This window comes from Candida theae, assembly GCF_024610275.1.
Source record: "Candida theae strain CBS 12239 chromosome Unknown scaffold31, whole genome shotgun sequence".
NCBI classification, from domain to species: Eukaryota; Fungi; Ascomycota; class Pichiomycetes; order Serinales; family Debaryomycetaceae; genus Lodderomyces; species Lodderomyces theae.
The window spans coordinates 1-13439 of record NW_026261366.1 but is presented as its reverse complement, the minus strand read 5'-3'; the positions used below and the strand labels follow the sequence as shown (position 1 = coordinate 13439).

Here is a 13439-nt window from a genome sequence, read left to right as displayed (position 1 = left end):
TGCAATACAACGCGAGAAAGCGAAAAAAAATAAAAAATAAAAAAAGAAAGAAAATTAATTTTCTATTTCGTTGGATTAGACGCGTCAGTCTTTGTACATTTAGCATTCAATGAGAAAGACAAAACTGTAACAAGTAAGGTACAGTCAAAGGATTGACTTCATCACCTCCATGGATCATTAGTGTCTGTCACTGTTGAATGTTGCACTTATGTGCTTAGCATGTATTTGAAACGTGTGATGTATGAGATGTTCACAGTTGTATGAAACTATCGATACGCAACAACTACAAATTAACCTATCTATTCCCAACTAATGCAAATACATTCTCCATTTCTCAGCCTCTCTATACTTTGCTATGTACGACTCCACCACCAATACCTCACTTACTCATGTAAAGGAATATAAATCCTTCAATAACCACAGAATATACAAACAAGAATTGAATTCTCATCTTCCTTTGAGTACTAGTAACAACCGAGTTATTGTGAACTGTATTGCCACCGCTAGTTTGTGGTAAGATGATGTACCTCAACAGTCTCATTAAAAACACCGAAAGGGAAAGGATGAATCCCAAAACAATCAAATAATAAGCCCATCCCAAATACTGCCCAATTGTATGTTTCAAACACAATACAACAACAATTGACACATACTTGTAGCTGGAGAAGCTAATAATATCATAAATCTTGATTTGAGAACAATTTAATAAATATAAGCCAACTTTGAACACAGCAACATCCAACACTGCAAAAGCCAATGTTTGAGAAGCCAAGTATCCAAATAGCTGTGGGTGGAACTCTCCACTCAAACCTTGGAAAGCGGCCCACAATAAAATATAAGTGACAAATGACATTATTGGGATGTATAAATCAGGGGCATTGACATCGTACGCAGGAGGCAAGTATTGGCCCAGACCATTGTCCTTTGCCAATATTCTAGTCCAATCTTTGTGGCGAAATGGGAACAATATAAGCAAGATCTTTTTCAATACATAGGAGTTACTAACTTGGAAATAGTACTTGATGTCACCCGAAAATGAGCCAAAGTTCTCTTGAATGTATTGGTTGGACTGTTGGAACCCAGATCTGGCAAATTGGGAGGCTAGAGCAGCAGCTGGATCGTTGAGAAAAGTGCCAAACTGTGGCTGACCCGGCTGTGAAAATTGTTGTTGTTGTTGTTGCTGTTGGTGCTGTTGTGCTGGCCCAGTGCCAGCTGATGCTGCGGCTGCTGCTGCTGCTGTTGCCGGAGAAATTGGTTGCGTATAATGAGGTTGTGGATGGTGTAAGTTGCTACTCAGCTGTGGCTGATATGAATCGGCTGCATACCCGTACGGATTAGACATGGATGTAGTGTTGAGATTGTGCTGTTACTAGAAGTTGCCTTGATTGATCTACTTTTTTTCTTTTTCTTCTCTCCTTTAGTAGTTGTTTCTGCTCGTCAATAGTTAAGCATAGACTGCGCATTTGGGAAATGTATTGTAACTATGCGAGTATAATATTGCCATAATTATGCGCTACCGTAATATATAATTGCTATTTGGATATTGATCATCAGCTGTACACACGGCTTTCGAGTCGATTGCACAGCCACATTCGTGTGTATATACACTCAATGCTTGTCTCGATTTCTTTCAGTTACTTTTTACCCCCGAACCAACTAAGCACAGTTTGTGTTGATTATGAGAAAATGATCTGAAATGGGTTGGTATACGTTTGATAATAAGTAGATTATCCCGCCCCTTCCCCCTTTTTCTCATTTTCATTATGAATAGAGGCCTATTGTTATAGTAGCTTACTCTCTTATACATATACAGTTTTTGGTCTGTGTGATCTGATAGATATATATGTTTCAGTTTGAAGAAAGAAGTTTAGTATATATATATATATATGGTTTATAGTTGCTACATATATATATATATTTATATTTATTACTGCAAAAACGTGTATATATGTTATGGTTTTACTTTTACACAAAAGAAAAAAAGAAAAAAAAAAAAATTATACAAAGTTAACAGACAGAGAAGTAATTTAGTTAACAGTAAAGTACATATTATAATAACAGCCTTTTCTCTTTCTCTTTCTCAATCATATACCAGATATATTTATATATATATCTTACTTCTGTAGATTGCTACAAATTTCGAGAATTACAACAACACATATCCTGCCCAACACCCACCCAATACTCAATTGCAACTTCTACCTATTTTCATCTTTCCACTTTTCACTTAGCAACTCAAACGCTCCAAAGCATAATTCATCATCATCATCATCATGGCTCAAGTTCAAGGAAAAGTTTTTGTCGTTTCAAATAGATTACCTGTTACCATCAAAAGAAAAGAGAATGGCTCATACGACTACTCCATGTCGTCAGGTGGGTTAGTCACTGCACTACAAGGATTGAAGAAAACCACCGAGTTCCAATGGTTGGGATGGCCCGGTTTAGAAGTGCCCGAAGACGAACAGGCAAAAGTCAACAATGACTTGATGGAGAAATTCAAATGTACCGCCATTTTCCTCTCCGACACCATTGCCGACTTGCACTACAATGGGTTCAGTAATTCCATCTTGTGGCCCTTGTTTCATTACCACCCTGGTGAAATGAACTTTGATGAAAATGCATGGGCTGCATATATCGAAGCCAACAAGAAATTTGCCGTGGAAATCTCGAAGCAAGTGGAGGATAACGATATGGTGTGGGTCCACGACTACCACTTGATGTTGTTGCCGGAAATGTTGCGTCAAGAAATTGGCGACCTGAAGAAAAACATTCGTATTGGGTTTTTTTTACATACGCCATTCCCATCTTCGGAGATTTATCGTATCTTGCCGGTGAGAAAAGAGATTCTTGTTGGTGTATTGAGCTGTGACTTGATTGGATTCCACACGTATGACTACGCCCGCCATTTCTTGAGCTCGGTGTCTCGAATTGTCCCCAATGTCAAGACTTTACCTAATGGGATCTTGTACCAAAATCGATCAATCAGCATTGGTGCATTCCCCATTGGTATCGACGTGGATAACTTTACCGAGGGATTAAAGAAACTGGAGGTCAAGCAACGTATTGCACAATTGGAACAAAAGTTTGATGGAGTTAAAGTCATTGTTGGTGTCGATCGTTTGGACTACATCAAGGGTGTGCCTCAGAAATTACATGCATTTGAAATCTTTTTGCAACAGAACCCGGAATGGATAGGTAAAGTTGTTCTCGTCCAAGTTGCTGTGCCTTCAAGAGGCGATGTCGAAGAGTATCAGAGCTTGCGCGCAACAGTGAATGAGTTGGTTGGTAGAATCAATGGTCAATTCGGCACGGTCGAATTTGTACCTATACACTACATGCACAAGTCCATCCCCTTCAATGAATTACTTTCATTATACAACATCAGTGACGTTTGCTTAGTCAGTTCAACAAGAGACGGAATGAACTTGGTCTCGTACGAATACATTGCATGCCAAGAACAACGCAAAGGAGCATTAATCTTGTCGGAATTTGCCGGCGCTGCTCAATGCTTGTCGGGAGCCATTGTTGTCAATCCATGGAACACTGAAGATTTGAGTGATGCCATAAAGGAAAGTTTAACCTTGCCACTGGAGAAGAAGGCACACAATTTTGAAAAGATGTTCAAGTATATTTCAAAATACACTTCGGGGTATTGGGGAGAATCATTTGTTAAAGAGTTGTATAAATGTAGTGGCGACGTGAAACCAGATGCCAAAAAGGATTAGAGATCTAGAAAGTTAAAGTCTGTCTTGGATAGTACACGTCTGTATACAATTTGTGTATAAAAAGAAACCCTGGAATGCAAAAAATATAGAATCATAAATAAATAAATAAATAAAAACAATCACCATTAATCAAGGTACTCGTGGTTTAAATGAAGTATGTTCTCCTCAGACAATGGTAAATACTTTTGCTGAGGTCTTTGCTGCTCCTGCTGCTGCTGCTCCTGCTGATTCCTCTCCTTCTCATGCTTCTCCTTTATATCAACTTGTTTCCTGCTATACCCACTCACATGCGGACTCCTTTTCACCAAAGTCGTCTCATGCGGCACATTAATCACCTGAGGCCGTATACCCAAAGTCCTCAATAAGCTATTATTAGCCAAAAACGACACCGGTGTAGACGTGGCAGATGTGGAAGACGTGGCAGACATTGGTATGTTTGGTGGTTGTAATATTTGACTCTCAGTGTAAAGCGCAGATTGCGGTAAATGACTAGCCTTGTGAAAGAAGGGTTGTTTTAGCAAATGTGCTTCCGCGCCTTGCTCATCTTCTGCTTCTTCGTCATCCTCCACATCTTGTCCTGGGTAATGTTGTCGTTGTTGTTGTCTAGACTTTTTTTGCAATCTCTTTTTACGGCGCATTCTAACAGCTCCCCTCGCACCTTGATTTTCCTTCTCGGATCCACAATCATCTCCATCATCCACAACTCCAGCCTCTTGTCTGTATTGACTAACATCTGTGTCGAAATTCTTGGCTGAGTCAAATGCAGTTCTCAAATAGGGCAATTCTTCCGTTATGGAGGACTTGTACATGCTACTGCCACTCAACTCGTACTCATAGAAATCTCGACTATCTCTTGATCCCCCTGTTGCATGACCAGTTCCAGATCCTTGTCTGCCGTGTCTCTGTTGTGTAATCGACCGAACCATGGGTAATTGCCCTTGGAATGCAGAAGCGGCAGCTGATGAAGTCATGGAATATTCCGAAAACGTATCTTCAAGCCCATGAGAGTCTCTTCCTGAGGTAGAAGACGTGTCGTCGTCAAAGCCAAAATGCAAATTGGATTTAGGAGTTGATTCAGCGTTATGATTGTGATGTTGTGAGTGAGTATGTTGTTGGTGCTGCAGCTGCTGCAGTTGTAGTTGTAGCTGTAGCTGTAGCTGTAGTTGTAATTCCTCATCATGCTCTTTGATCCTCCTATCAATCATCTTTTCCATCTTGTACTTCTCAAACATCTTTTCCAAATCATTAATCACGGCAAGACACTCATATTTGGAATCATAATCATTAGCCAAAATAGCATCATTCAACTGTCTCAACAACGTAACAATAAACGTCTTGTAATAATTGATTGTATCGTCATCATCATCCTCGTCATCATCCTTATGCAACATCTCCAAATCTCGTCCAATCAAAATTAATTTCGCTTTCGAGTACGAAATCGACAATTGCTCCACAATCTCATCCTTCAACTTGATAACACGCAACAACAACGACGTCAACATCGTCCCTTCATCAGATATCAAGTCCAGTACCGACAAGCTCCGCGATGACTTGCTAATCAAATCGATATCAGCAGTAATCTTGGCCATTTTCCAATTCAATTCCGTGCACGCTTGCATAACTTTATCAGCTACACCAGTATTGAAAATCTTGATTCTATCATCACTGTTTTCGAAATGCGTGTTTGAGTTGTAGTCTAGTGATAGGAACTCCCAGCTTTTGAACTTGAGTTGGATCTTGTCCAAAGTTTGCAAGATTATGTATGTTGTTGAACAAAGTTTGTTTAATCGACGTTCGGAAATTTCCTTTATTAGGTTGGCAATTTGGTTCGATTTGTTCTTGTCCTTGTTGAGATTGGGGTCGCGGACTAGTGATAGTATGGGATCTCTGAAGTTGGCTATGTCTGTCATTTGATGTTGGTTTGGGTATTATGTGGATATGCAAAAAATTTGAAGAAAGTTGAGCAGAAATGAAATGCTAAAAAATGAAAGAAGGTGAGCAATATACGTAGCAATTGAAAGCGCGGTATGCACGTTTGAGGTGGTGACTGTAGTATTCTTCAAAGGTAATGCAAACTATGGGTATTTGAGTGAAAAATGATGTGAATGCTGTTGTGTAATGCAAACGAGTTGTTTTTATTTTGATATAAATAACTAGAATAAACACCGGAAACTGTTGAAAGTGTGGCTTCTAATTTCGTAGGTGGTTGGATTTTACAATGACATATGTGTATGCTGTTATGCTAGAAATGTTTGTAGAGAGTAAGCTAGTCTAACGAGGTATCAGTTTTTGATATGTTCAATAAATCTGATGATATAAATTTCAATATTCGGTCCAATTTCTCTTTTTCTCTCTCTTTCTCTTTCTCTCTCTCTCTTTTCCTGTCTTTTTTTTTGTTTTTGGTGTTTGTTTTTTTTACCGACATTTCCTGATTGCGCGCGTCCACCATTTATTCCATTATAGACGACATTTAGCAAGACTGCGCAAAATGAGTAAAACAAAAAAAATAATCAGTCCACAATCTTTTGGGCTAATACTTTTTACTGACACTTTATTTACATAATCCAGCCTCCAGTAGAGTGTAATCGGTTGACACCTAAAAGCTCTAATTTTCTCCTCTCATCTCATTTATAACTCGCTTGCAGTGGTGAAAATGAATTTGTGACTATGTCGTGCATCAATCAAGCCCTGTATTCACAGATAGTGCAAAGAAGCAAGTCTCGCGCAGAATAAGCAGAAGTTATGTGACGTAGTTATTATATTTCACCTTATCTGAAACTAAATAGTTTGCCTTTATCTCTCAAGACTATGCCTTCAACCCTGCTTCAGTTAATACATCAGAAAGTCGCGTCCTCGGTTATACCACAGACATTTTGTCGAGTTGCATAAAAAGTAAGCCAAACGAAGGGTAACCGGACTCCACACGCAACCCAACATTGGGAGAGTACTGTGTCGTTAGCTCATTCAAATTGTCTACGTTCATTACGCTACATAATCAAGATAATTTCCCCATCCTCCATATACATTCATCACCATCTCTCTCGTCTCTAATGTAATCCTTTCTCCTTTTCAATCTTGTAAATCATATCGCTGTACCAATCCTCCAAGCTCTTACTCGGGTGCAACGCCACTATTATCAACGTCATGTTGTCCAATCCAATACCAGTGTAGTTATTAGCCATGGTCAAACTGTCATTCAAGACATACTCAACAATCTTGTTCAATTTCCAACCTAGTACCAATTTATCCCGTATCAATTGGATTAGCTGGTTATTTTTGAAGCAGTCCCATATTCCATCGCATGCAATAACTATGAATTCGGGTGTTGGTAGTTGATTCATGTCGAATATTAGAATTTCTGGTTCAACCGTTACTTGGAAAAGCTCTGGTGGAATGTGAATATATTCATGGTCAGATATTTGTAGAGAGGAGAAGGCGTCATTGCAGTTCAGATTCGGTATGTCTTTGTTGTTGTTGTTGTTGTTGTTGTTATCCTTATTCAGCTGCTCCTTCTCTTTCTCTCTTAGCTCCTTTTGGCCCTTCTTGTACTTTTCCGTTATATTATCAAGAATATACTTGTTCAAGGTTGACGTGAGATACGGGGTCTTGAACTTAAAGTCCCCCACTGCTCGACTCAATGCCAATATCTCATTGACTCTGTTATTAATCACATACCCATTACTATTCTCTATCCGGACCCTTTCGCCAATAATACTAGGCTTTTGATCAAATGATAAAGTCTTGGCATTTCCTTCACTGGTTGACAATATGCACCGGGAGTCACCAGTGTTTGCAACAAATATCTTATTGTCAATGATGGCAGCCACTACACTGGTCGATCCACAATTGACATAGCTCTGAGAATTGGACAAATCGTTATCCATTTTGAAAAATGAGTCCTTTAAAATCTTTATTATGGACCTGTTGCCAATCACATTCTTTTTTATCTGGTTACTCTGACTAGCTTCTTGAAGATGAATAAGCTTTTTGAAAATGTGCTTTGTCAAATGATGTGACAAATATTCAGCACATTGCTGTCCACCGTGTCCGTCAAATACTCCAAATACTGCAATTGTTTCATCCTCATTGATCTTGGCGTCGTGAGCGTCTTCCATATTCATACGATACCCTTGCATGGATCCAATACAGTATGAAAGTCTAGTATAGGCTTTGTAGTCGACATTCTTGTCCTCAATTGGATGTGAAAGTAAATGTCCCATTGCTGAAGCCGATAAAGCGGTGTGTTATATATCCAGTGAAATCTGTCCGTTTCTCAACTTTTGGTGCTGTTATCGAAGGATAAGTAACTAATTATGAGCAATCTTAATTAGTACTTTTCTAGTTTTCTTTTTTGGGTCTTTTGTAAGCGCTTGATAATTTTTTGGGTTGGGTTTAGAAGAGAATTATGACATCACCCACACACAGGTATATAGAGCAGGATCAGCATTTCAAACTCTCAAGAAAACACGATTATCATTGTAGTCAGGACTTTGTGAACCCTTTGGCTTGGCAGCTTCCTCACTGCCAGTACAGAGGATAATATGTAACTATTTTAAAAATTGTCTACTCGAGTTATTTTTGAGCTCTTTGCTTATAGCAGTGTTGAGAGAGTTTAGAATTGAGCTGTAGCACTGGCAACGACACAGCAATCGCCTCAAGCAATATATCGCTACATTGTAGTTGCAATAGCAAAAGGACCAATTTCCAATTTTGGACAGATACTAATGAATGCGCTACCTGCTTTTATCGGCCTATTCCGCAAGGTTCGGCGAAGCGCTCAATCTGCGGAGAAGTAATTTCCCACACCAAAGCAAGCAAAGCAAATCCACGACTACATCTTCAACTCAACAAACACAATCCCACCATGATGATTCCAATAATTAACAAAAACTCCACTTGTGGAGACAAAAATTACAAACCACCCACAACGTTCCCCATTGGACCATTCAAGAGGTACAAACACAACCCCATAATGAAGCCCGATCCCAACGTTGAATTCGAATGTGCATACTTGTACAATGCTACAGCCATAGTGATTGATGACCATGTCGTCATGTTGTACCGGGCTCAGAACAAAGCCAAACTTTCATCCGTCGGCATTGCTTGGTCCTCTGATGGCGTTAATTTCCATAAACACAAGAAGCCTATCATAACCGCTACTGAACCGTATGAGGAAGGAGGTGGAATTGAAGATCCTCGTATTGTGAGAGATCCAGAGCTGAAATTGTTTATTGTCACATACACCGCTTATGATTTGCACACTGCCCGGTTGTGTGTAGCTACAAGTGAAGATTTGTTTCATTGGACTAAACTTGGCCCCATAGTTCCACCAACTTGGACCGATATTGCTGTCACTAGTAACGGCAATCGAATCCTTCGTAGAAATTGGCTGAAATCAGGTGCCATATTCAACGAAAAAAGTAAAGATGGGAAGTATTACATGATTTGGGGAGATTGCCAATTGCATCTTGCAGAGTCGAGCGACTTGATACATTGGAACTTGACCAGTAACTCTATCAACACCAACATATTTGCCAAACAAGTCTTGTCCCGTGAAAATAAATTGATTGAAAGTGGGCCAGCGCCAATAAAGATGGCTGGCAGTAACAATCAGTGGATATTCATCTACAATGCTGCAACTACTGGAGGATTCGATCTACCTCCAGAAACGTACACGGTTAATGCCATGTTGATTGATTATGATAATATCAAACAAGGCCCCGTGGCTAGATTAGAACATCCCATATTGAAACCACAACTGTTGAATGAAATTGAAGGGCAAGTAAACAAGGTTGTGTTTTGTGAAGGGATTGTACAGTTTAAGGGACACTGGTTTTTGTATTATGGACAAGGTGATTCCGAATTGGGTGTGGCAATAGCTCAAGTGATTTAGTATATCACTTGTGATTGCGTATAACGCTTAGATATTTTAGATATTGACAATCTTTTCTTTTTTTTTTTTTTTAGACAAGACCTTTTATGATTAAATGTTCTTGTGGGCAACAGTGTGACTCGAGTTTTACCTCTTGTAATTGTCAGAGTTGCGTTGAATCGACTTTGGGCTCCCTCTCTGAGCAAAGTAGTTGCACTTCCTCCTTATCTTGCACTTTGATTTGAACTAATGTGCACTACCTTTTTGGAGTTTCACAAAATACTCACACAGTTGCACACGCTTTAAAGACTCCACATATTCCTCCTCCTACTACAGCTGTCGTATTCATTAGCAAGAACACTTCTTGATTCAAATCAAACAAGTCTAATTGGCCACTTTACACTGCATGGCTTACATGTGTTATGCAATCGGGAAAAAATGAGTCATCAGGGAAAGGTCTACAAAGTCCTGCCGATTTCAAAACTTTGAAAAGATTGCAGAGTCAAGCAAGAAAGGATGATGAGTTGTTAGCTAGCTACGAAGGGCAGGTCAATGGCATATTCAGTATTGCTGCTGTGTTGCAAGACGGAAACGACAACTCGAAATCAAAGGCTCACGAACTTTACAACTCTTTACAAAACGACATACCTAAGCCTTCGCTTGATACCATTACAGCATTGGCGATTCAATTGAGCAAACTAAGGACTCTAGATGCGAAGTTACGAGTTGACTCAATTAATTTTGCAATAAAGCAATCTCAAAAGAAGGTGGATGGGTTAAAGAGCCAAAATCAAGAAGTCGAGTCTCAAACTGACTCAATTCGATTGAAGTTGTTGCATGAGGAAACGGAACTAATAAAATCATATTCAAACAAGTCAGATCATCTTACAAAGGCTATTGATGAATTCCAAGTGACCAAAATTGCACAAGTTGAACGTCAAGCAAAAAAGATTCAGTTGCAGCAATTCAAGGTGTTGGTGGGCATTGCATTGCAAAGAAAGGATAATAAACGCTTGTACCTCCATCACCAGCCAATTTTGAATCTAGATGAGTTTCTTGGATACAACCTTTCAGCAATCAATCAGTTTCTTGAGAGGCTCATTGTCCTACAGAATCAATTTGCACATATATTCAACATCCAACTACCACATTCACGAGCTTTAACAAAATACTTACCTGACACCAAATTTTTTGATCTTTTGAAAAGAAAAGAGGTGATGATTACAGGACAAAAAGAGTCCATTGCAGATGACGATGATGATGATGATGATGAAAGAGAGCAAAGAGACACTACTCCCATGGGCATTGATAACGTTTCCGAAAAAGTGATCAAGTTGGGGGATGCATATCAGCTCCCATTATCTTCCAAAACGCTAAATTTTCAACGACGTGCTGCACGATTGTCGTCGTCGCCAGTTGAGCCGGTTGAGCTCAATAGTATACCCATTATTCGACAAAATAGCACAAGCTCATCAGCGGTTAGAAAGATTACCATCCCCCACAGGATCATTAATAAGCCATTCAACAAGCTCTCGATAAAGGATTTCCTAGAGTTTTTGATTGTGATTGTGAGAATAATTGCCAATTTTCAAGTGTTGTTGAATATTTTGGCTATTGACACCTCGGTGTTCACTATTGCAGATTGGTGTGATTTTGAGAAAATTTTGGGCAAACTTGCTAATGCGGATGATTCAGCTGATACTATTGAGTTACCCTCTATCTGTACCCCGGTAGCCGTTAATTCAAAGGGGACTAGTGCAAACACTCGTGATTTATTACAGCAAGTATACAAAGCAATAGTGAGATCAGCTTTTGCTCAAAAGCATCACAACAAGGCACTTGCTTTTCAGAATCTCAACTTCAACAACTTGTTTATGAATGAGTCCAGAAGCAATTACGGTGATGATGAATGGGATTTAATTAGTGAGATATTGTAGCTTATACTGTGTGCGTATATACATATAAGTATATATATATTGTCTTATGTATTGGTGTATGGATGTAATTAACTTTTTTGCTTTTGTTCGCAATAATTCCCTCTGGACAAAATTCGACAATTGGCACGTTTTACTCAAGTCTTATCAGAAGACAACTCCCCAACAGTTCATCAAGCTTTTTCACCTACCGCCACAAAAGTAGTAAACAATCATTGTTTCCATTCCCCTATAGCACACTGCACAGCCCTTCTTATCAAGATGTCACTCTCTGATAAAGAATTGTACGAATTGAATAAAAAAGCCGTCACTGAGGGTTTTAAAATAAGTCCTAGAATCAATTACAACACCGTGGGTGGTGTCAATGGTCCCTTGGTTATTGTTGATAATGTGAAGTTCCCTCGTTTCAACGAGATTGTCAACTTGACTTTACCTGATGGGTCAATTAGACAAGGTCAAGTTTTAGAAATCAGAGGTTCGAAAGCAATTGTTCAAGTTTTTGAAGGTACTTCAGGAATCGATGTTAAAAAGACTAGGGTTGAATTCACTGGGGAGAACTTGAAAATACCAGTTAGTGAAGATATGTTGGGTAGAATCTTTGATGGGTCCGGTAGACCTATTGATAAAGGTCCCAAGATTTTCGCTGAAGAGTACTTGGATATTAATGGATCACCAATCAATCCATATGCTCGTATTTATCCTGAGGAAATGATCAGTACTGGTATCTCTGCCATTGATACCATGAATTCGATTGCTAGAGGACAGAAGATCCCAATTTTCTCAGCGTCTGGTTTGCCACATAATGAAATTGCGGCTCAGATTTGTAGGCAAGCAGGTTTGGTGCGTCCAACCAAGGATGTTCATGATGGGCATGAAGAAAACTTCTCGATTGTGTTTGCGGCAATGGGTGTCAATTTGGAAACGTCGAGATTCTTCAAGCAGGATTTCGAAGAAAATGGGTCGTTGGAAAGAACTTCATTGTTTTTGAACTTGGCTAACGATCCAACTATTGAAAGAATCATTACTCCTAGATTGGCATTGACTACTGCTGAATATTTGGCTTACCAAACTGAAAGACACGTGTTGACCATTTTAACTGATATGTCGTCTTATGCCGATGCTTTGAGAGAAGTGTCTGCTGCAAGAGAAGAAGTGCCTGGTAGAAGGGGTTATCCTGGTTACATGTATACCGATTTGTCAACCATTTACGAAAGAGCCGGTAGAGTCGAAGGTAGAAACGGTTCTATTACCCAAGTGCCAATCTTGACTATGCCTAATGATGATATTACCCATCCAATTCCAGATTTGACTGGTTATATCACTGAGGGACAAATATTTGTTGATAGACAGTTGCACAATAGAGCCATCTACCCACCAATCAATGTGTTGCCATCATTGTCACGTTTGATGAAGTCGGCTATTGGTGAGGGAAGAACCAGAAAAGACCACGGCGATGTATCCAATCAATTGTATGCCAAGTATGCCATTGGTAAGGATGCTGCTGCCATGAAGGCCGTTGTTGGTGAAGAGGCTTTGTCTACGGAAGATAAGTTGTCGTTGGAATTTTTGGAGAAATTCGAAAAGAATTTCATTAATCAAGGTGCATATGAAAATAGAACAATTATTGAATCCTTGGACCTTGCTTGGTCATTGTTGAGAATCTACCCAAGAGAATTGTTGAATAGAATCAGTCCAAAGATTTTGGACGAGTATTATGGTAGAGATAGAGGAGATGATGACGAGGATGAAGACGAGGATGTAGACGAGGATGACAACAAGAAGAAGGATACATTGATTGACGCTTAGAGAAGTCCCATTAGTTTTCATATTCTAATGCACAAAAAAAAAAAAAAAAAAAAAAAAAAAAAGTATTTCCATTTTTTTTTTATTTTTTTTTTTTTTTTTTTT

At 39.2% G+C, this 13439-nt stretch overlaps 7 protein-coding genes across 7 annotated transcripts; 4 read left to right on the top strand and 3 right to left on the bottom strand. All coding sequences in view use genetic code 12, as the record gives it.

The window, feature by feature from the left end:
• Positions 1 to 379: 379 nt before the first annotated feature.
• Positions 380 to 1342, bottom strand: KGF57_001060 (protein transporter YIF1; the record flags this gene model as incomplete). Its single annotated transcript, XM_051750228.1, has 1 exon — positions 380 to 1342. One exon carries the CDS (start codon positions 1340 to 1342, stop codon positions 380 to 382), a length of 963 nt encoding a protein of 320 aa, XP_051610394.1.
• Positions 1343 to 2273: 931 nt separating this feature from the next.
• TPS1 (alpha,alpha-trehalose-phosphate synthase (UDP-forming) TPS1) lies at positions 2274 to 3725 on the top strand (the record flags this gene model as incomplete). Its single annotated transcript, XM_051750226.1, has 1 exon — positions 2274 to 3725. The coding sequence occupies one exon, from the start codon at positions 2274 to 2276 to the stop codon at positions 3723 to 3725; it is 1452 nt and encodes a 483-aa protein (XP_051610393.1).
• A 125-nt stretch (positions 3726 to 3850) lies between these two features.
• On the bottom strand, positions 3851 to 5635 carry KGF57_001058 (uncharacterized protein; the record flags this gene model as incomplete). Its single annotated transcript, XM_051750225.1, has 1 exon — positions 3851 to 5635. One exon carries the CDS (start codon positions 5633 to 5635, stop codon positions 3851 to 3853), a length of 1785 nt encoding a protein of 594 aa, XP_051610392.1.
• A 1137-nt stretch (positions 5636 to 6772) lies between these two features.
• Positions 6773 to 7945, bottom strand: PTC4 (type 2C protein phosphatase; the record flags this gene model as incomplete). Its single annotated transcript, XM_051750224.1, has 1 exon — positions 6773 to 7945. The coding sequence occupies one exon, from the start codon at positions 7943 to 7945 to the stop codon at positions 6773 to 6775; it is 1173 nt and encodes a 390-aa protein (XP_051610391.1).
• Positions 7946 to 8589: 644 nt separating this feature from the next.
• Positions 8590 to 9618, top strand: KGF57_001056 (uncharacterized protein; the record flags this gene model as incomplete). The annotated part of the gene is made up of 1 exon (XM_051750223.1): positions 8590 to 9618. One exon carries the CDS (start codon positions 8590 to 8592, stop codon positions 9616 to 9618), a length of 1029 nt encoding a protein of 342 aa, XP_051610390.1.
• A 401-nt stretch (positions 9619 to 10019) lies between these two features.
• Positions 10020 to 11534, top strand: KGF57_001055 (uncharacterized protein; the record flags this gene model as incomplete). The annotated part of the gene is made up of 1 exon (XM_051750222.1): positions 10020 to 11534. One exon carries the CDS (start codon positions 10020 to 10022, stop codon positions 11532 to 11534), a length of 1515 nt encoding a protein of 504 aa, XP_051610389.1.
• A 258-nt stretch (positions 11535 to 11792) lies between these two features.
• VMA2 (H(+)-transporting V1 sector ATPase subunit B) lies at positions 11793 to 13337 on the top strand (the record flags this gene model as incomplete). The annotated part of the gene is made up of 1 exon (XM_051750221.1): positions 11793 to 13337. One exon carries the CDS (start codon positions 11793 to 11795, stop codon positions 13335 to 13337), a length of 1545 nt encoding a protein of 514 aa, XP_051610388.1.
• Between the last annotated feature and the right edge of the window lie 102 nt (positions 13338 to 13439).